Genomic DNA, 19247 nt, shown 5'->3' with positions numbered 1-19247 from the left:
GCCGGCCGGAGGCGAAGTGGGCGGGGTCGGCCGGACGGGAAGTGGGCGGGGCCGGCCGGAGCGGCGGGCAGGCGGGCGCCCGGCGGCAGAGCGGCGGAGGGTGAGACTGGCGGGGATTGGGGGGCGCGGGGCGCGGGGCAGGGTGCTGACGGCAGGGGGTGCGCCGGCGGGGGCGAAAGGGCAGGCTGGGGGGCCGCGAGGGGCTGGGGGCTGCAGGGCGGGGACCCTGGGGTCGGGGGCCCGGAGCGGGCCTGGGGGCTGCGCGCCCGGGGGTGCGGCGGGGGGCTCCGGGCTAGCCGGGGCGCGCAGTGAGGGGCCGAGGCGCGATGCGCCAGCTTGCCCGGGATCCCGCGCTCCTCTCCGCACCCCCGGCCCAGACCCCTACCCCAGCAAGCCCCCCGGACATGTGCCGGGCCGCAGCTGCGCCCCGGCGCCCCCCGATCCCGGCTCGGCCCCGAGTATATCCGAGTGTTTCCGTTTTCAGCCAGCGCTCGGGCTGCGTGCAGCGGCGTTAGCCAGACGCGTGTGCGATGGAACCCCAGGCGCAGGCCCCGCGCTGCAGCTGCGCGGCTTCAGGCCGGCTCCTCAGCCTGTCTGCAGCCGGGGAGTGGCAGCTGGCCGGAGTAGGGGTCTTCGTGCCAGGCCCGCCCGGCCCCGCCCCGCAGCCTGGCACCCAGCGGGGACCGTACCCTTAGTGACACGTGCTGAGTGACACACATCCTCTTGACATCCCCTGGGGCAGGCTTCGAGGGTGAGCTGTGCCCCCTGGGGCTGCAGCCATAGAACTGGAGGCTCATTTCTGCCTTTCCTGCCATATCCGGCCGATGGTCACATTTCAAGTCTTTTTCTCCTGCCACTGAGCTGGAAATGACAAAGGCCGGGAAGACCCCACCTGATTCCGGCTTGGCCGTTTCCTGCCTGTGCGGCCTCCGTGGGGGTTTGCTGACCCTCCCGGAGCCTGTTTCTTCACTGCAGCGTGACTGAGTCCAGGCCTGTAGTCAGCACAGTGGAGAGAGGTAAACAGGACGCAGACCGCTAGGCCAACCTCCGCAGGTTCATTCCTAGAATTCCTTTCTGATGTGGCCCGAAGCCAGCACTGCCTGTAGGACCTGTCTGCTGCCCACCGCCTTCCACTGAGTGTCTCAGCTTCCTCTTTTAAGGGGCCAGGCCTCAGGCTGCACCTGCAGAGGGTGTTGGGAGGAAGCTGACACCCACCTCTCTGCCCTCACGTTGACAGCAGCTGTGTACAAAGGAGCCTCGCATAGAGGTGCTGTTACACCCGGAGACCGGGTGGGCGTGGGGGCCCAGGTTACAATCTGGTGAGAAGTCAATCCTGTGAAAGTGGTGCTTGCACGTGAGTGTGCTTAATGCGGCACAACCGTACACTTGGAATGAGTAGAAGGATGAATTGTATGTCACGTGTTGTTTAGTCACTAAGTCGTGTCTGAATTTATGACCCCGTGGACTGTAGCCCGCCAGGCTCCTCTGTCCATGGGGATTCTCCAGGCAAGAATACTGCAGTGGGTTGCGATTTCCTTTTCCAAGGGATCTTCCCAACCCAGGGATCGAACCCTCGTCCCCTGCATTGACAGGTGGGTTCTTTACCACTGAGCCATCAGGGAAACCCACACTTAAAATGAACAAAATGATCAATTATGTGTTATGTATACTTTACTTTGGGCTTCCCATGTGGCACTAGTGGTAAAGAACCCACGTGCCAAGGCAGGAGACACGAGATGCAGGTTCGACCCCTGCATCAGGAAGAGAAGTGGTGACCCACTCCAGGATTCTTGCCTGAAAAGTCCCGTGGACAGAAGAGCCTGGCGGGCTACAGTCCATGGGGCCGCCGAGTCAGACGTGACTGAGCATACACATTACTTCACCTTAAATGTATTAAAAAGAAGAAAATATGTACACAGGAAAAGGTTTCCGCCATACTCTTCTCAGTGGCTGTATATGGATGAAGAAATAAGATTCTCCATTTATAGAAAAATTTGTAACAAGGAAGATGATACTTTTGTAACAGTGGTGTGGTTTTCCTTTCCTAAGGCTCTCTTTCTGTCTTCCCTCCTGTTGGGAAGTCAAACAGGACTCCACAGGAAGCTGCCTTGTCCATGTGGCGGAGAAAAACCCAGGCTTACAGACATGCGAATTGAGCTTCTAAGTCAAGATGGGTAAACTAGAGCAAAGTAGATACTTTAAATGGAAAAAAGAAAAAGAGAAATGGAGTTTGACAAGTCAGGTGCAAGCAGAAGGGCTGTAGAGCCCGGAAGACAGTGTGGGGCTTTCGGCCGAGGTGGGGCAGAGTGCTCGGGTCTCCGGCGCAGAAATGAGGGAGGGGTCTGGAAGCGGCCAGACCCCCGAGGCCAGCAGCCTCCAGGAGTGGGCTGGCAGCCGGGCTCCTGACTGGGACCCGGGGTAGCTGACGTGGCCCTTTCTTCGCAGCCCTGCCTTGTAAGGTGGGGGTGGTAGCTCCACGTCTCGGGGCAAGGGGAGGGGCCGGACACCCTTAGTGGGCTGCACCCCACTGGTCCCCTGCGGATATTAGGTGGCAGCACCATTACTTCCACTGCAGCAGTGCCGGGGGGGCCTCGTGCCGAGAGCAGGACGGCCTGGCCACGGGCCACGCTGGGCCAGACGGGTCGAGCAGGTGGCAGCACGGGCTGGTGGCCCAGGGTCCCTCCCACGCCCCCCGCAGGTCCTCAGGCCCGGGTCCCAGGCCATGAGAGTCGCCAGCCAGCACCCCGCACGGGCAGTCATGCTCGGGCAAGGGGCGCTGGGCACAGAGCGGAGAGCAGGCTCTGCTGCTGCTGAGGGGAGCAGGCTCCAGGCCCAGGGAACGGTGTCCCCAGGCCAGCCCCCCCCCCTCCCCCGGCAGCGAGGTAGAAGGCCGGCCTGGCCTCTCCGGGTGCCTCCCCTCTCAGTCACACCCTTGCGGATGTAGCGCAGCGTCCCGCCCGCTCTGACCTGGTCGCACTTTATTTTCCATCCCTCGTTGGTGCCCCTGTGTGCTTTCTGCAGCTGGGGGCTGCAGACAGGAGGGGTGAGCAGACAGGAGGGGTGAGCAGACAGGAGGGGTGACTGTGAGTGCGCGCCTGTCCGCAGAACCTCCTCTCCTTAAATACGAAAGTGTGTCGTAAGTCACGCCTTCGTGCGTCTCACAAAGACACACGTCTCTACTCAAGGGTAGACAGTGCTGTAGAACAGGCGTGTGTCTGTCAGCCGCTCAGTCGTGTCTAGCTCTCTGTGACCCCGTGGTCTGTATGGCCTCTGTCCATGGAATTCTCCAGGCAAGACTGCTGGAGTGGGTTGCCACTTCCTGCTCCACGTGTTTCTTAACTTAGCTCCCTTTGCCCCCCAGACCCTCCGCCCATCACCTGTCCTGCTTCCCTTCCCCCAAGCCCGCACCCGCCCGTCCTTCCCAGAGACTCATGCCGAGTTAGGAGCTCTGATCCTCAGAGGGTCGGGGGCCCCGGGTCCCCCATCCTCCAGCCGTTTGAAGCGCAGGACAGTCGGGATGTTTGGAGACACTTAGCCTGTAGTCAACCCCTTTAAGCCTCAGGAGGCCTGGGACGACTCCTGGGAGGACATAAGGCCTGACCACCCCCCCCAGGCCCCGAATGTCCCGGCGGAGCCCTCTGCTGCACCACGGCACTGCCTCCGGCGGCCACCCAGGGCACATAGACCCCCTCAGAGGCCACAGGCCGCGTCCACCTGCCTCTGGGGCCTGGCCCCGGCCCGCTCAGGCTCTTCTTCCCCAGGAGCACACCTTCCGCTTTTAGCCGGACAGCCCTCTGCCCGCCCCCCGGTTCTGTCTCCAGGAGTCACCTCTCTGGGCCCCCCAGGGCCCCCATCAGGGTTTGTCCCTCAGACATGGGCCTCAGAACTAACTGCGTCCAAAGCTGGGTGGCCCTGCCCTTCCGCCTGGAGCCCCGGTCTCGGTGTGGCCCCGGCTTCCAAGGGGAAGCAGGGAAAAGTGGGCACTCAGCATCGCAGAGCGTGGGCACGGTCACCCCCAGCCCCAGGTGCTGACCGTCACGTCTCCCCGCAGGACGAAGACCGAGGACCCCGGCAGCAGCTCCCCGCCCCCCCGATGCCCTAGGCATGGCTGCGGGGGCCCCGCAACAGAGCGGCCAGATGGCAGAGGAGACCCCCGGCTTCCTGGAGGCGCTCCTCCGTGACTTCCCGGCCCCGCTGAGCCCGGAGAGCCCCCTGCCATGGAAGGTCCCAGGGCCCGTGCTGAGCCGCGAGGAGGCGGAAGGCGAGCTGGCCGAGCTGGCATTGGACTTCCTAAATAGCCGGTGAGCGGTGTGGGTGCGGGATGGGGGCCAGGGGCAGGGGCAGGGAGGGGGCTTGGGACCGTGACCCCAACAGGACCCCGGGGTGCGGGGAGGGGGGCGTGGTACCGTGACCCCCCCCATTAGCTTCTCCTGTACCTTCACTCCTGGTCACTTTCCACATGGGCATCCCGTCTGCCCCCACCAGCCACCTCGGTTTCCCGGGGCTGCAGCCTGCGGGGTGGGGGCCTTCGACTGACACAAGGGCCCCGTCTCTGCATCCAAGAGACCAGCAGTCAGGGCCGCCCCCGACCTTGGTCTCAGCTGCGGGTGCAGCCCGGCCCCGCATGCGACCTGGCCCGTCAACACGTCCCCAGCCCGGCCGTGAGTGCCCACTGGCATTCTCCCGCCTGTCTGTGTCTGCCCTCCCTGTAAGGGTGCCCGTCCCGTGGGGCTGGGGGCCCTGCTCCCCAACAGGCTCCCTTTCTGACCGAGGGCCTTGGTCCAGCCCCTCATGGGCGGGGCGGCAGAGGCTCAGAGGCTGGCCCGAGGCCACACTGTCCCCCAGCCACCAAGACCCTAGCGGTGGTGGCCGTGTCCCCACTGCCCAGGCCATGAAGATGAGGTTAGAGGGACTTGAGCAGCTTAGAGGGAGTCGGGGAGACGGAGAGCAGCGGGCCGCCCAAGGGAGAGGGTCGTGGGCAGGACTGGGGGTCCAGGCGGCCTCAGAGCCTCATCCCCCCGCCGGGGGCATCGCCCGTCACTGGTCACCCCCAGTGCTGACGTTCGGTGTCCTTGGAGGCAGGCCAGCTCCCACCCTGAACCCCGAGCTCCTCCTGGGAGGGGCCCGAGGCCTGTCCAGTCGGCCGCGGGGGCGTGACGGCCACGGGTCTGAAAGCGCAGGTGGCCTGTCCGTCTGTGTGGCGCGTGCAGAGGCTGAGGCTGGCTGCTCTTACTTTGGGGAACTAGTTCAGAGGTAGACCAGGGGAGCCGAGCAGGCCTGGGGCCGGCTGAGGCCGGGCTGGACGGGGGTGAGATGAGGGGCCAGGCACCACAGTGGCACTCGGGGGGCGGAAGGGACGTTCAAGGGCCCCAAGCCCGCAGCAGCCCCTTGGGCCGGTGTCCCTGCCAGGCCCGAGCAGGGAGGGGCCTGAGCCGGAGACGGGGGGCGGCCCGAGGGGTCCACGCGGGCAAACAGTACAGGCCTGCTGCTGGTGACGGGTGAGAGGCCAGGGGTCACAGCCCCAGAGCCAGCAGGGTCTCAGTTCCGGATCAGGAATCGAACCTTCGCCCTCCGCAGGGAGACCACAGAGTCCTAACCGCAGGACCGCCAGGGAATTCTCAACCTTGGACGACATTTTAAAGCGTGTTTTCGTTGTTCCTGGCTGTGCTGGGCCTCATGCTGCGCAAGCTTTGCTCCAGGTGCGGCGGGCGGCGGCGGCCCTTGGTTGCGGGTCGCGGGCTTCTCTTGCTATGGAGCAGGGGCTCCAGGGCGTGTGGGTTTCAGTCGTTGCCCTAGGACACAGGCTCAGTAGTCGTGCTGACGGGGGCTTGTTTATCCTCCCCGGCACGTGAGCGCTTCACACGCCAGGGATCGAACCTGCATCTCCCGCGTGGGCAGATGGCTCCTCTACCGCTGAGCAGCCAGGGGCACCCCTCGAAGGATCTTAAAATCCGTTATTTTAAAGTCTCGTATTTTCCAGTTTTTTTTTTTTTTTTTGCTGCGTCACACGGCCTGTGGGATCTTAGTTCCCCGACCGGAGATAGCACCCAGGCCCCCAGCAGAGAAATCCCTCCAGCCGTTTGAATGCACTTGCTTTCCATTACCGGAGAAGGCAGTGGCACCTCACTCCAGTGTTCTTGCCTGGAGAATCCCAGGGATGGGGGAGCCTGGTGGGCTGCCATCTATGGGGTTGCACAGAGTCGGACACGACTGAAGCGACTTAGCAGCAGCAGCAGCTTTCCATTACTCTTGCCCTTCCCCAGCATTTCTTTCCCGTGTGTCTCCTGTCTGGCGGTCAGCGCCCACCCGCAGACCCCAGCAGCTCGTGTGCAGGCGCTTGGCCGTCCAGGCCCGAGCGTGCCGGCTGTGAATGGATCCTGCGGGAGAGCCTCCTCCTCCTCCTTGTCGTCAGGGGTCACGTCTCAGGTCCCCAGGCGGGCCGGGCCCCCAGTCACGGAGAGGCAGTTTCATCTCTGCCGCTGGCCTGCGGGCTCCCTGGAAACCCGCCAGGTGGTGGACCAGAGCGGTTCTCGTTTCTTGGGTACCTGGTCCCTGTCATGAGGCATCCTCGCTGGAGTCTTTGGTGGCCTCAGAGCACCAGGCGGGGCCCATGGCCAGGCATTGTCCTGCCTCCAAGGCCGGAAGCCACCTCCCTGCCCCCCACCAGGACTCCGGGGCTCAGGAAGCCTCTGCGGCCTCGCCCAGCACTGGGAACCGGGGAGCGGAGGCACAGTTCTCCCCACTGTGAAAAGGGAAGGCCCAGATCCGGGCAGGAAATCCCCACGGGGCCAAGGGGATCTTGGCTGGTTGTTTTTCAAAGGCAGGTTCCAGAGGCTGTGCCCCTGAGTCAGCCTCTCATTTTGAAAAAAAACCCGACAGATTCATCCCAGCAGCTCCCTCAGGCCCTCTGCAGACTCTCCTGGAGTGCCCAGAGGACCACACCCACCCAGCCATCGGGAGGGCCTGGCTCTGCCTGGCACAGTGTCCAGCCACCCTTGGGCGTGCCCGGCCTCGGGGACAGGCCAGGATGCCAGGCCTGGGGCCCAGAGAGCTGGGGCCTTCCATGGTGGGATCCAGTCCCCGAGTCTGGGGGCTGCGCCCGCACGCCCCGGAGCCCGTGGTGAGAGTTTCCCATAGTGCTTCCCGCTGGCCTCGCTCTCTCCACCCCCAGGCCTCCCGGAGCCCCCGCATGACCCTCTTCTCCTGCCTGGGGGCTTCCTGTCACCTGCTGCCCCCCACCCCGGCTGCGCTGACCCTCAGCTCTGCGCAGCCTGTCTGCCTGGGAAGCAGCCAGCCAGGTCTCGCTTCCCAGACTCGGCCCCAGGCGGCACCCCTGGCGTCACCCCGCCTCCCCAGCCCCCGTCAGCCACTCTGCCCCACCCCATTTGCCCACCCAGACCGCGTGCCCACCTGCCCTAGGCCTCTTGGCCTCCGGGGAGCCTGAGACGCCGTGCGGATCCACCCAGTCCCCTGCCCCATACACCAGCCCCATCCCCTCCTGTCCGAGGCTAGGCCTGCCTGAAAAAGCCCGGTCAGATGGTGTCACGTCCCTCCTCCGGCCACACCAAGGGCATGACCCCGTCACCCTGGCAGCTGCCTCCCCAGAGATCCCTGCGCCAGCTGCCTGGATGGCCTGCTTCCCCCGGGACCCCGCATGAAGGGGGCTCACAGCCCGTGGGTGTGGTGCTCCCCGCATTCCTCTACTGGGGCGGCCACGACAAAGTGCCAGGGGCCGGGCAGCCTCAACAACAGCCATGTTGTCCTGAGATTCCGGAGGCTGGGATCCCGGAGCCGCATGTCTGCGGGGCCGGTCCCTCTGACCGTTGCTGGCAGTCCTTAGCTGGAGGTCCGCTCGCCAGTCTTCACCTTCACAGGGTGTCTCCCTGGGGTCTCTGCCCCAGGTTCCCCCTTCAATATGGACGCCAGCATGATTGCATCGGCGCCCCCCTCCCCCGGGGGACCTCCTTGTAACTAGTGGCTTCTGCAACAGCCAAGCTTCCACGCCTGGTCACGTTCCGAGGCGCTGGGCTTAGAATCTGTAACACACATGACTTGATTCGTAGGTCTCCCCAACCCGCAGGGCTCCCCGGCTGGTATTGGGGGCCAGGAGCTGTCTGAGGCTGGACGTCAGGCCGTTTGTCCAGTAGACTCAGCTCACACGTCCATGGGTCTCCTCCCAGCCCCAGCGAGGCACCACCCCGTAAATGGTGTTGCCTGGACGGCCATCCAGCTCCCCAAGGACCTGAGGTCCACCTGCCCATCATGGCCACTGGTGGCGTGCGAGCGGCCGCCACTCCTTCCGGAAGGACCTCCCCAAGGGGAAGGGGAAGGGGGTTGTCCCTGGAGCGCGGGGCAGACCCCAGGGTCCTAACTCCAGGCCCCCCCCCCCAGGAGCGTGCCGCCATCGCTTGCCGCCTGCCTGGCCCACGAGGCGGTTTCCCAGCTGTTGCAGTCGGACCTCTCTGAGTTCAGGAAGCTGCCAGAGCAGGAGGAAGAAGACGGGGACGGAGCGGAGGAGAAGGCCCCTGTGACGCGTGAGTTCCCCCCTCGGGGCTCAGGGGCTTAGCGGGAGACAGGCCGCAGGGGAGCGTCGGGTCACCCGGCCGCCTTTCCTTTCCCGTTTCGCTGGTGGGCAGTGCTGGGCTCACGACAGGATGGCAGAGTCCGAGCCCCAGGAGAGGCCTCCCCGGCATGGAGGACGAGCCCCGCAGCCTGGGCAGTGGACAGCCTTGTCCGGGTCACCCCAGGGCAGCCCTCGTGGGCCTGCCCTCCCACCTCAGCGTAACACGTGGGTGGTGACATGGGAGCCGACCTCGGGGCAGCCGTGGGGCCAGGGGTAGAAAATTCAGAGTTTGGGCCGTGTCTCAGCTGCGAAGGTTTGGGAACCCGGTCGGGTGGTGACTCGGGGGTCCCTGAGAGCTGCTGCCCTGCTCCCAAGCCTGCAGTCCGCACCCGGAGGAGCCTGGCCAGGAGTGAGCCTCCCATCAGGCAGGCCCTGTTTTGCAGGCTCTTCTATCGCTTTCCTGGTAGTTTTTCCCCCAGGGTGGAAGTTGGCTCAGGTTGCAGCAGGACTGCAGCCTTGGGCCAGGCCTGAGCAGGGGCTGGGTTCCTGCGTGCTCACGGGCTGGAGAGGGTGCTGGGAGACGCACACACACAGACACACACACACACACATAGCCTTTTCCCTGGCTCCCAGCCCAGCCGCATTCCAGCCCAGCCCCGCCACGCATTCCTGCCTGAGGCTGGCAGGAGGGCCATGATGATAGACCGCCTTTGTCCTCTGCCAAGCCTGCCAGCCTGCCCACGAATGCCCCTGCCCCCTCAGCGGGAAGCCAACACCACCTGCTGGCGGGAAGGAGCTGGTGCGGCTGACCGCCCAGAGCCAGGCCTGGGGTCTCCGAGGGCCGGGGCAGGGGGCACCTGCTCAGCCCGCCCCGCCCTCCAAGCAGGCCTGGGCCCGCCGCGCTAATCAGCTCACCCCCGGCATGGGAGTGGAGCGCAGGCAAGTCTGTCCCTCAAAGCCATTCTTGCAAAACTGGTGTTGCTCGGGAGTTCTAAGAACCCCCGCCACGGGCAGAGGTGTGACCGAGACCCGGTCTGGCAGGGCCAGGGGAGCCTCTACCCGCCCCGCCCCAGCGAGCTTGGCCCCACTCTACAAGGGAAGGTGTCAGAGCATTTATGGACCTGTTTGAAAAACCAGCTCCTGGGATTCCCGTGGCTGAGACCCCCACAGCATGGGGCCTGGGTAGATTCCTGGTCAGGGAACTAGATCCCACATGCAGCAACTGAGACCCAATACAGCCAAAAAAAAAACAGCCTCTGGTTGCAGTGGGAAATGGGGAAAGCACAAAAAAGTGTCCTTAAGGAAATGCATGGCCCAGGACCCCGCCCTGCAGACGTCCTTTCCTGCCTCTGAAGTCTTCTGGGCCCACGTGGGTCGGAGGCTTTCACGTCCTCGTGTTTCTCATTTTCATGTTTTTCCCCCTCAGTGTCGATTTTTTAAAAAGATTGTGACCTAAGCACTTCATATGCTCGCAAATTCGATTTCTGTCCCATCCCTGAACTTTTTAAAATTAAACTTGGCACTCGGGTAGCCGTGGCCTCAGTTGTGAGAAATGGCAGGGGGGACCGTCGCATCTTTGTCCACCAGTGGTAATGTCTTGGAAACCGATGAAATAGCACAACTAGGATCTTGACGTAGTCTCACCCCACACGGATGTTGCGTTATCGCTGTGGCCACCCTGACACCCGCCTGCCCGCACCCTAAGCCCCGACAGCCCCCGATCCCTCTGTTCTTATCATTTGAGGATGCAGATAAGTGATGTCACGCAGAATTGGCTTTTTCCACTGAGTGGGGCTCCCTGGAGAGTCACCAGATCTCTGTGTCAGGAGCTCCTTCCTTCCTTCCTTCCACTGACCGCTGTCCTGGGTGCTGTATACGAGAATTTATCGTTCACCCGTCGAAGGACGTGTGGGCCGGTTCTTCCTCTCGATTGTTGCAGAAAAGACTGCCGGGACTGCCCCCTGGTCTCCTGTGCTAGCCTTTGTTTCTCTGGGATACAAGCCCCCGGGTGCCGTTGCTGGGCTGGATGGCAGTTAAAGAGTTTGGACATGATAAATTTTTTTTTTTACAGTTTTATTTATTTTTAAATTTTTTATTGAAGGATAATTGTTTTTTACACATAAGTCACTTTTAATAGCAGCTTAAATCTTCATTGGGAGAACAGACCGTAATTTTCTCTGTCGTTGGATGTATATCGTTTTTCATTAATGCACAGTTATTAGTGGTCCTGTACTTGTTCTTAAATTATCCTTGCGTTTCTGGCTCTTTCCTTGGGGGTGCAGCCATGCTGTCGGGCAGGGGCTCCTGTGTGACTGCGTTTCCAAACCAAGCGCGTGGAAGCTGGTGACACAGGCTGCAAGCGGGGGTCGTTAGGCTGCTGTGCCCAGGGGGCCGGGCAGGCAGGCTGATGGACTCCAGGGGTCTTGGGAAGCGGGAGGGTGGGGTCAGGGAGCCCCCCGGGGTCCGCGGGGGCTACTCCCTAACAGCCCCCCCCCCGTCCTGCCCCTCAGTGCTGGACGCCGCGGGCCTGGCGCGGAGCCTCTTCGACCGCCTCTGGCAGGCGTGCGGCCAGTGGCAGCAGCAGGTGCCGGCGGCGGCCCAGGCGCCGCAGCGGCAGTGGCTGGTCTCCGCACACGCCATCCGCAACGCCCGCCGCAGGATGGAGGACCGGCACGTGTGCCTCCCCGCCTTCAACCTGCTCTTCGGCCTGGAGGTGAGTGGGGGCCCGGGGTGGGCCCGGGCGTGGGAGGGGACCCTGGTGCCCAGCGGGGCCGTCGGCGGGAGCCCAGGCAAGCGGGACGCCCGCGGCTGCCATAAGCACCTGCCCCCGGGGTCTGGGCAGCCGGGGTCATCGGCCCCGCCCCCCCTGGGCCGGGGAGCGCGCGGTCCTCCCCAAGACACGCCCCCGCCCGCCCAGCCTGTCTGGTGGTGACGCCTGCTGTTCCACCAGACCCCCGTCCCCCAGCGCCCGTTTCCGCCGCGGGCCGGCGGAGGCCTCCCGGGGCCAGCCAGGCCCTGACCCGTCCCGTCCTGCACTCCCCTCCAGGCTTCAGTGGACCGCGCCTACTTCGCCGTGTTCGACGGGCACGGAGGAGCGGACGCCGCGAGGTACGCGTCCGTGCAGGTGCACGCGGTCGCCGCCCACCGGCCGGAGCTGGCCACGGACCCCGCGGAGGCCCTCCGCGCGGCCTTCCGCCGCACCGACGAGATGTTCCTCTGGAGAGCCCGGCGAGAGGTGAGCGCAGAGTGGGGGCGCCGGGGGCGTGCCTCGGCAAGGAAGGCAGCGGAAGGGCCCCCTCCGAAGCCCGCTGGCCGGCTTATCCTCTCGCTCCCGCCTCGAGGGCCTGTGGTCGGAGCCCATTCGGGGCTCTCTCCAGCGGAGGGTGTGCGGGCCTCACCGGGCGGGCAGCGAGACTGTGTCCTAATCAGGGGAGGCAGGATGACAGGCGCGGGGCTTCTGCCTCATGGTTCTCAAGAAGTGACGCCACCCCAGGCCAGGGCCACGCGGCAAGCCCCCGGGGTCAGCCGGGAAGGCCAGGGGACAGAGGACGGCGTGCCTCCGAGCCTTCACCCTGGCCCCCGTGGGCAGGCACTGGTGGGAAGCTGAGAATCAGATGGTTTGACTAGGCTAGGGCTTACCTGGTGGCTCAGAGGTTAAAGTGTCTGCCTGCAATGCAGGAGACCTGGGTTCAATCCCTGAGTCGGGAAGATCCCCTGGAGAAGGAAATGGCAACCCACTCCAGTATTCTTGCTTGGAGAATCCCATGGATGGAGGAGCCTGATGGGCTGAAGTCCATGGGGTGGCTAAGAGTCCCACATGACTGAGCGACTTCACTTTCACTTTCGTGCATTGGAGAAGGAAACGGCAACTCTCTCCAGTGTTCTTGTCTGGAGAATCCCAGGGACGGCGGAGCCTGGTGGGCTGCCGTCTGTGGGGTCGCACAGAGTCAGACATGACTGAAGCGACTTAGCAGCAGCAGCAGCAGGGTCTCTGGACCACAGGGTGGTCCCCAGTCATCAGGGCCGGGGGGAGACGGCCTGGACCAGGGACCACAGTAGTGGCTGAGGACCTGGGCTCAGACCAGCTGGCTCGTGCAGGTCACGGAGCACGACCAGGGGAGACACTAGCGCTCACTCTCTAGGAGTTAGCTCTGGGAGCGGAGCGAGGGCCCGCTTCAGGGTTCAGGAGGCCCTCTGTTGTCACCACATCGTAAAATGCAGAGAACAAAGCACAGGATCAGGGCAGGCAGACCTCAGAGGCCTCGAGGGTTTGGTTCCAGACCACCTCCGCGATGTGCACGCAGCGATGAAGCACGTCACGTAACCGTGTCGGGTTCCCGGTGCAGATAACGGCTGGGTTTGCACTCTGCCCTCATCTGCAAGCAGGCAGCAGCGTCATGTCTGAACACAGCAGGCACCTTGAACAACACCTTGTTGCTAAAAACTCCGTCATTGGAGCCTCCGTCACGGCATGTGATCTTTCTGCCGTGGTGACGTGAGAGGTGACTGAGCGCGGGTCCCTGAGACAGAGAGTAACAGCAAGGTGTTACTGTTTTGCATTGTAACCACCTCCCCCGGCCCCCAGGCAGGTCACCCCGGGCTGCCCGCGTCGGCAGCTACAGGGACAAGCCGTTTGTTTCTGAAAGAAAAAAGGGTGCATCTGGCTCCTGACCTGACTGCCCACCTCCCCTCCCCTCACACCTCAAGGTCCTCTGGCCCCACAGGGTGGATGCTAAGATGGTTTTAGAGACCTGGAAACAGCCCGGTGGCCCCTGAGGGGGTGTGGGGAAGGGGGCACAGTCTGAGCACAGACCCTCATCAGGATCAATGAGGCTGGACTTTGCATCTGAACAGAAAAGCTTCCAGGTCCGAGACCCCGGGGTGGGCGCCCAGCCAGCCAGGAGTGAGAAAGGGTTCCCTGCGGCAGGTGCTCAGCTAAGGGCGTGATGATCCAGACACACCTTGGCTGAGGTGTACTTGACACGTGACAGGCTCCACGTGTCCAGAGGATCGGCTGGGGGGTGTTAGCACGTGTTTCTGCGCCCGCGTGCCCCTCACCACGCTAACAGACTCCCCCTCACCCCTGAAGCTCCTTCCAGCCTTTGTGGTCCCTGCTCCCCGGACCCCCCAGCTCTCCGCTTTCCGACACCACGGATGGCAGTGTCTGTGCGTGCGGATTTGATGCGAACGAACGCCCGTTTCTCGCCGCTGGGTCCCTGCATGTGTGCGTCCATTCCCGTTTCCCGCTGAGCGCCGCTCCGGGGTGGGCATCCGGCCGGTGTGGGCGCGGGCGGGCGGCGGCCTTGCCCTCCTCACCGGCGTGCGCGTCTCCCTGCAGCGGCTGCAGAGCGGCACCACGGGCGTGTGCGCGCTCATCGCGGGCAGCACCCTGCACGTGGCCTGGCTCGGGGACTCCCAGGTTCTGCTGGTGCAGCAGGGACAGGCGGTGAAGCTGATGGAGCCACACAGACCCGAGCGGCAGGTAAGACCCCGTCCTCCAGAGGGAGGGTGCCCCGCCTCGCTCCAGTGGGTCCCCTGAGGCTGGGCGCGCTAGCCGCCAGGAATCTCACAGAGCCCTCCCTGTCTCGGCGACTCGGAGCCCAGAGCTGCAGGACGGAGCTGGGTATCTGCGGGCAGGCGGCCCGGGAGGCAGGGTTAACGCGCAGTCCTCTCCTGCACAGGCGGGGAGCACCGGGCTGTGAGGGAGACCTCAGGGCGGGGGTGGCGTCAGGTCTGAGCTAGGAGGGGCCAGGCCTGGGGCCCGAGGGCAGCGGGCCGGGAGGAGGTGCTAGGGACGCAGACCGAGCCAGAGGAGGCTGAGCCGGACCCCGCAGCAGGTGCGGCCTGCTGGGCGGCCGGGGAACGGGAGCGGCCACTGCTCCCACGGCAGGGGGCGCTTGGCAGGGAGCCTGGCAGCTTCTGGAACAGTGGGACCAGCAGAGGGCAAGCTGTGGGCTGGGTTGCAGGGAAGATGTCGGGCAGCTGTGGGGAGGGCCTTCCTGTGAAGGCGGGGGGTGGGGTGGGGCGGGTGCTGAGAAGGAAGGGTCTGGGCTTCAGGGATACAAAGTCCGGGAGTCCTTGGCACCCAGGAGGGCCGCCATGCCTTTGGTCTGAGACCTGGGAGCTAGCGGTGTGATGCTCCCTGGGGGTGTGGGGCCTAGAGAGGCTGCAGGACACACACAGACACACACACCCGTGAGTTGGGCGGGGTTGGGGTCGTGGAGCTCCGGGCTCGGCGGTGGGGAGGTGGCAGGTGATGGGTGAGCCCTCTCAGAAGTGGGGTCACAGGTGAGCGGGCTGGGAAGGCGGGGGCTGTGGGAGGACGCGGTAGGCAGGGCCTGGATGAGCGGAGCTGCAGGAACCCACCCCCCTGCCAGCAGCTCTGGGCTTGGTGGTAAGGAGGCTGGGGCGGGAGGGCGGCTGGGCTGAGGCGGGGGGGCCCATGCCCCAGGATGCCCTACCTGGACCAGCGTGGGGCAGAGACGGGAGCTGCGGGACGGGCACTGGGGTGGCTGCAGCCCCGTTGGAGACGCCTCCGCCCAGGGAGCTTCTGGAGGTCGGAGAAAGTTTCAGGGCTCGAGGCTGGGCTGGGCCTGTGCAGTCCTCTCAGGCCTGGAGCCCCGTGGTGGAGCTCCAGGGAGCCAGGCAGTGGCCGGGGTTGGGGGCCCCAGAGCTCATCCAGGGCCTGTTCAGCGTCACCCAGCCCTGCCCAGGGGCCTGTGACGGGGAGGCGCAGTATCCCCCGAGAGACGGCAGCGGAGAGCCCTGCGTCGACCCAGGCCCTGGCTCTCTCGGCTGCCGCGAGCGTGTTCCCCAAGCCCAAAAAGCTGCGGGGGGACAGCGCGTGTCCGCCTTGGCACCAGCACCTTCGGCCGCGCCTGCCTCTGTGGGGCGGTTCAGGTAGTCGCGTCTCACTGCCGCACGGTCCCCAGTGCTGCCTTGGAAGCCAGCTGGCCTCCCCTCAGGCGGCGTGGACACCCCCAGCCCCACCGCCCGCCCGCCAGCCCCCCGCCCACCCTGGCTGTCTCCGCAGGACGAGAAGGACCGCATCGAGGCCCTGGGCGGTTTCGTGTCGCACATGGACTGCTGGAGGGTCAACGGGACCCTGGCCGTGTCCAGGGCCATCGGTAAGCAGGCCAGGGGCTGGGAGGGGGCCGGCACTGCAGGGTCACCCGCGGAGGGGCTCGGTGAACCCGGGGCGCAGGTGCAGACGCCTTGGAAGCTTGCCTCCCAGCCAGATAAGGCAGCTAAAGTCACAGTCCTTAAGACAGTCTCTCGGGAGGATGGGGGGAAGCCCTTGGCGGGGCCTTGAGGGCCGTGGCCTGAAGGTGATTCCTGGGCGGCCTGTAAATGAGGCTGCTTTCCTGCCCCTGAGGCTTCCGTCGGGGGCTCAGACCTCCCCCCAGGGCTGAGAAACGCCTCCCCGCTCTCTCTCTGCACCCCCAGGGGCCCAGCCCCCTCTCTCACCGCCCTGCTCTGTCCCCGCCGGAGCACTTGGCACCGCATGAAGCTACCTTTTGGCAGCCGTGTGCCCCATGAGCCGCTGCACGTTGGAGGTGGGGTGGCCGCAGCCCAGCCAGGGTGCCCGGCCCTCACCACCCTCCCTACCACCTTCCCCCGGCCCAGGGGACGTCTTCCAGAAGCCCTACGTGTCTGGGGAGGCGGATGCGGCCTCGCGGGAGCTCACGGGCTCCGAGGACTACCTGCTGCTGGCCTGTGACGGCTTCTTCGATGTGGTCCCCCACCAGGAGGTGGCCGACCTCGTGCGCAGCCACCTGGCGGGGCCTCGGGGCAGCGGGCTGCACGTGGCCGAGGCGCTGGTGGCCGCCGCCCGCGAGCGCGGCTCACATGACAACATCACAGTCGTGGTGGTCTTCCTGCGGGACCCCCAGGACCTGCTGGAGCCAGAGCCTGACGCGCCGCGGAGAAGCTGAGGCGCGGACCTCCGCCCCCCGCCCCACGATCCTCCCCCACAGATGCCTTAGGACCCGGCGGGAGGTGGGCAGGTGATGCCCCCCACGGCTCGAGCGCCCTCGTGGAGGAAAGCGGCTCGGGCGGGGGCGGGGGGGCGGGACCCAGGCCCCGGGTGGCGGCCGCAGCCACACCAAAGACGCCTTGCACGCACGCGGGGTGGCCGGGCGCTGGGGGTCCTCCGGGCAGGACCGGTAGGGAGCGGCAGAGGTTTCTTGTTCCCCCAACACTGCCCGTGACCGAGGGCTTGGGGGTGCCCGAGTGGGAAGGGTGGGCCTCGTGGGAAAGAGACGGGGCGCCCACCCGTGGCCTCCCCGGTGCCCGCACGCGGCTCGTGCTCCACGGAGGGGATGCCCAGACAAAGACGCGTGTGTCCCATCTGTGGTCGTCTTCTCCCCGGGAAACGTTTCATTCAGAAGCAGCACTTCAGGTTTGGTCCATGTTCTGTCAGTGCCAAGAGGTTCCGTGGGTCATGTAACTTAAGCGGAGCTCCGCGTTTATTTTATTCCCTAGGAAACTTTTAAGTATTGATTTTTTTTTTTTTTTTTTTTTTTTGTGAGATGCTCCTTTTGCAGTATTACTGAAATTTTTTTTTCTCTCAATCAGGATTGAAACACACACTTTTCCAGGTGGTGTAAATAAGCCATTCAAGTGCCTTAAACAGCTGTGGGCAAGGCTGGGGCCGCTGGGCTGGGATGGATGCCTGGAGCACACTTCAGTTTTTTGTTTTTAACAAAAGCAGGATTGTTTCCTCAGAGCGGCGTAATTTTGAGTAATATTCTCCCCAGCAGAGTTATTTCTGCCTTTGCACGGCCTGGGCCAGACCTTGGGGCTCCAGAGTTGGGGTGACCGTGGCCCCACCTGCCTCCCCGCCCTCCTGGTCCCGTCCCCCTGTCTGATCGGACCCTAGGCCGAGGGCCCGAGCCCTGCCCAACAGCAGACCCGCGCCGCTGTCTGGGATGCTCTGGAGGGCCTGGCATGTCTGCGGTTGAGTTGGTTTCGTCGGGTCGAGGGGCCCTGACCGCCTGTGGAGGCAGTGGGAGAGCAGAGGGGAGTCTGCTCCAGCCCCGGCCTCCGCGGCCCTCCTCTGCCCGCCGCCCACTGGCCCCTGCGGCTCCGAGGCTGCAGCAAGTGCGTGACAGGTTGGCTCCCCACCCCCCAGTCGGTGTGGAGTTGGAAGCAGAGGGTGGAGGGGTCCTCTGGCCGGAGGATGTACGATCCTCGTTATGGGTGGGGAAGCGTGGCGGGTGGCTTAGGCGAGGCTTCCGAGAAGGTCACTGGGGACTGGGCCGCGGGGTGCTGTGGAGGAGGTCAGAGTCCCCCCAGCAGCAGGGCCCAGGACCGGCTGCACTAAGGAAGCCCAGGCCCTCCTCACCAGGGAGGCGGCTGAGAGCCCCTCGTGAGGCCTGTTCCCAGGCTCAGCGTTGCCCCCCAACTTCCCAGCCCCAGCAGCAGGAATGAAGTGGCTGAGCAGGGTCCCGGGCTCGCTGTAGAAGCCTCTTAAGCTGGTCACTGCGGCTCAGAGCTTTGATGGCCAAGTGACCGGGTGTTGCTCCGTCTAACCCGAAGTTCCCACCTTCCGGGAGCCAGAAGCCCCCTCGTCAGGCCCTCCGGGCACAGGGGTTAGGGAGGGGTCGTCAAGGGGACCCTGTTCTCCCGCCGAGAGGGGTGGCCTCCTGCAGCGCCTGGTCACAGGGCCGTTTCCCCCCCGCAACCTGGACTGGGCCCCGTCGGTCTCCTTGAGTCCTGACCCACTGCCCCGTCAGGCCACGGTCTTAAGAGGCCCCAGCCAGGGGCGCCGGTCTGGGAACCACGGCCCCCCGTTAAAGCCCCAGCTCTGTCCCTTGGTCACCGTGTGGCCCTGGGCCTCCACGTCCCCTTGGTGGGGCATGGGGTCGCACCGAGTCCCTGCGTCAGACTGGAATTCCGAAGCGGGACGGGGGTGCCCGGGGCTTCGGGGGCAATGGTCCCAGGACTAGCGCCCCTCCCTGCCCGCAGGGAGGGGTGATTAAGTATTATTAGTGTCTATTCTTAACATTAAGTGGGCTGGGGAAGAGTCAAGCTACTGATGCCGGCGCCTTCCTTGTATGGAAGATGGCAGCCGGAGCCCTTGAGCCCTGCTTTTACAAGTGGGGCCGCTCCCAGACAGCAGGGGTGGGCAGGCAGGCCCCCCCGACGCAGCACACCCTCAGCGTCCAGGCCTGGGAGAGCGGCTGGGGGCAGGCCCCAAGGGAAAGGTGCAGGTTGTCAGTCTGGGGCCCTGAGTCGGCTGCCGGTGACCCCTGCCCTCCCAGGCCAGTGCTCGGCCCCGTCACCCTTGCCCCGCAGCCAGAGCTCCACCGTGGACTCGGGTGTCCTGGCCACTTCCGCAGTATTCCCAGGGAGGGTGGACAGATCCGCCTCCTGGGCCCGGCCTGGCCCCGAGCCAGACGGATCAGGTGGGCCTGTGCGGGATGAGCTGTTGGCTTTGCTTCCGGCTGCAGCCCTGGGGGCACCCCCGGAGGCCTGTGCTCTTCCACCAAGGCTCCACGGCTTTGCCAAATATGCCTGCAGCCTTGCCAGGGGTTTATCTGTGTCCATCTCGGTGGGCTTCCTGGAAGTGGTGTTCCACATGAAGGGGTTTGTTCCCAGACCAGGTGGCGGTTTCCCCATCCGAGGGACAAGTCCTGGGGCCCCCATGCTCATGTCAATAAATCACAAGCTCTGAACCCCT

At 64.8% G+C, this 19247-nt stretch overlaps 1 protein-coding gene across 1 annotated transcript; it reads left to right on the top strand.

Annotated features, from left to right (window-relative positions):
* The first annotated feature begins 43 nt into the window (after positions 1 to 43).
* PPM1F (protein phosphatase, Mg2+/Mn2+ dependent 1F) lies at positions 44 to 19247 on the top strand. Its single transcript, XM_043490391.1, has 8 exons — positions 44 to 100; positions 4052 to 4301; positions 8392 to 8534; positions 11074 to 11276; positions 11610 to 11798; positions 13902 to 14045; positions 15597 to 15690; positions 16190 to 19247. Exons 2-8 carry the CDS (start codon positions 4105 to 4107, stop codon positions 16495 to 16497), a joined length of 1278 nt encoding a protein of 425 aa, XP_043346326.1. The 5' UTR covers positions 44 to 100; positions 4052 to 4104; the 3' UTR covers positions 16498 to 19247.

Source organism: Cervus canadensis, chromosome 1, assembly GCF_019320065.1.
Source record: "Cervus canadensis isolate Bull #8, Minnesota chromosome 1, ASM1932006v1, whole genome shotgun sequence".
Lineage (NCBI taxonomy): Eukaryota > Metazoa > Chordata > Mammalia > Artiodactyla > Cervidae > Cervus > Cervus canadensis.
Note: the sequence above shows the minus strand (reverse complement) of the source record. Positions and strands in the feature narration are given on the sequence as shown.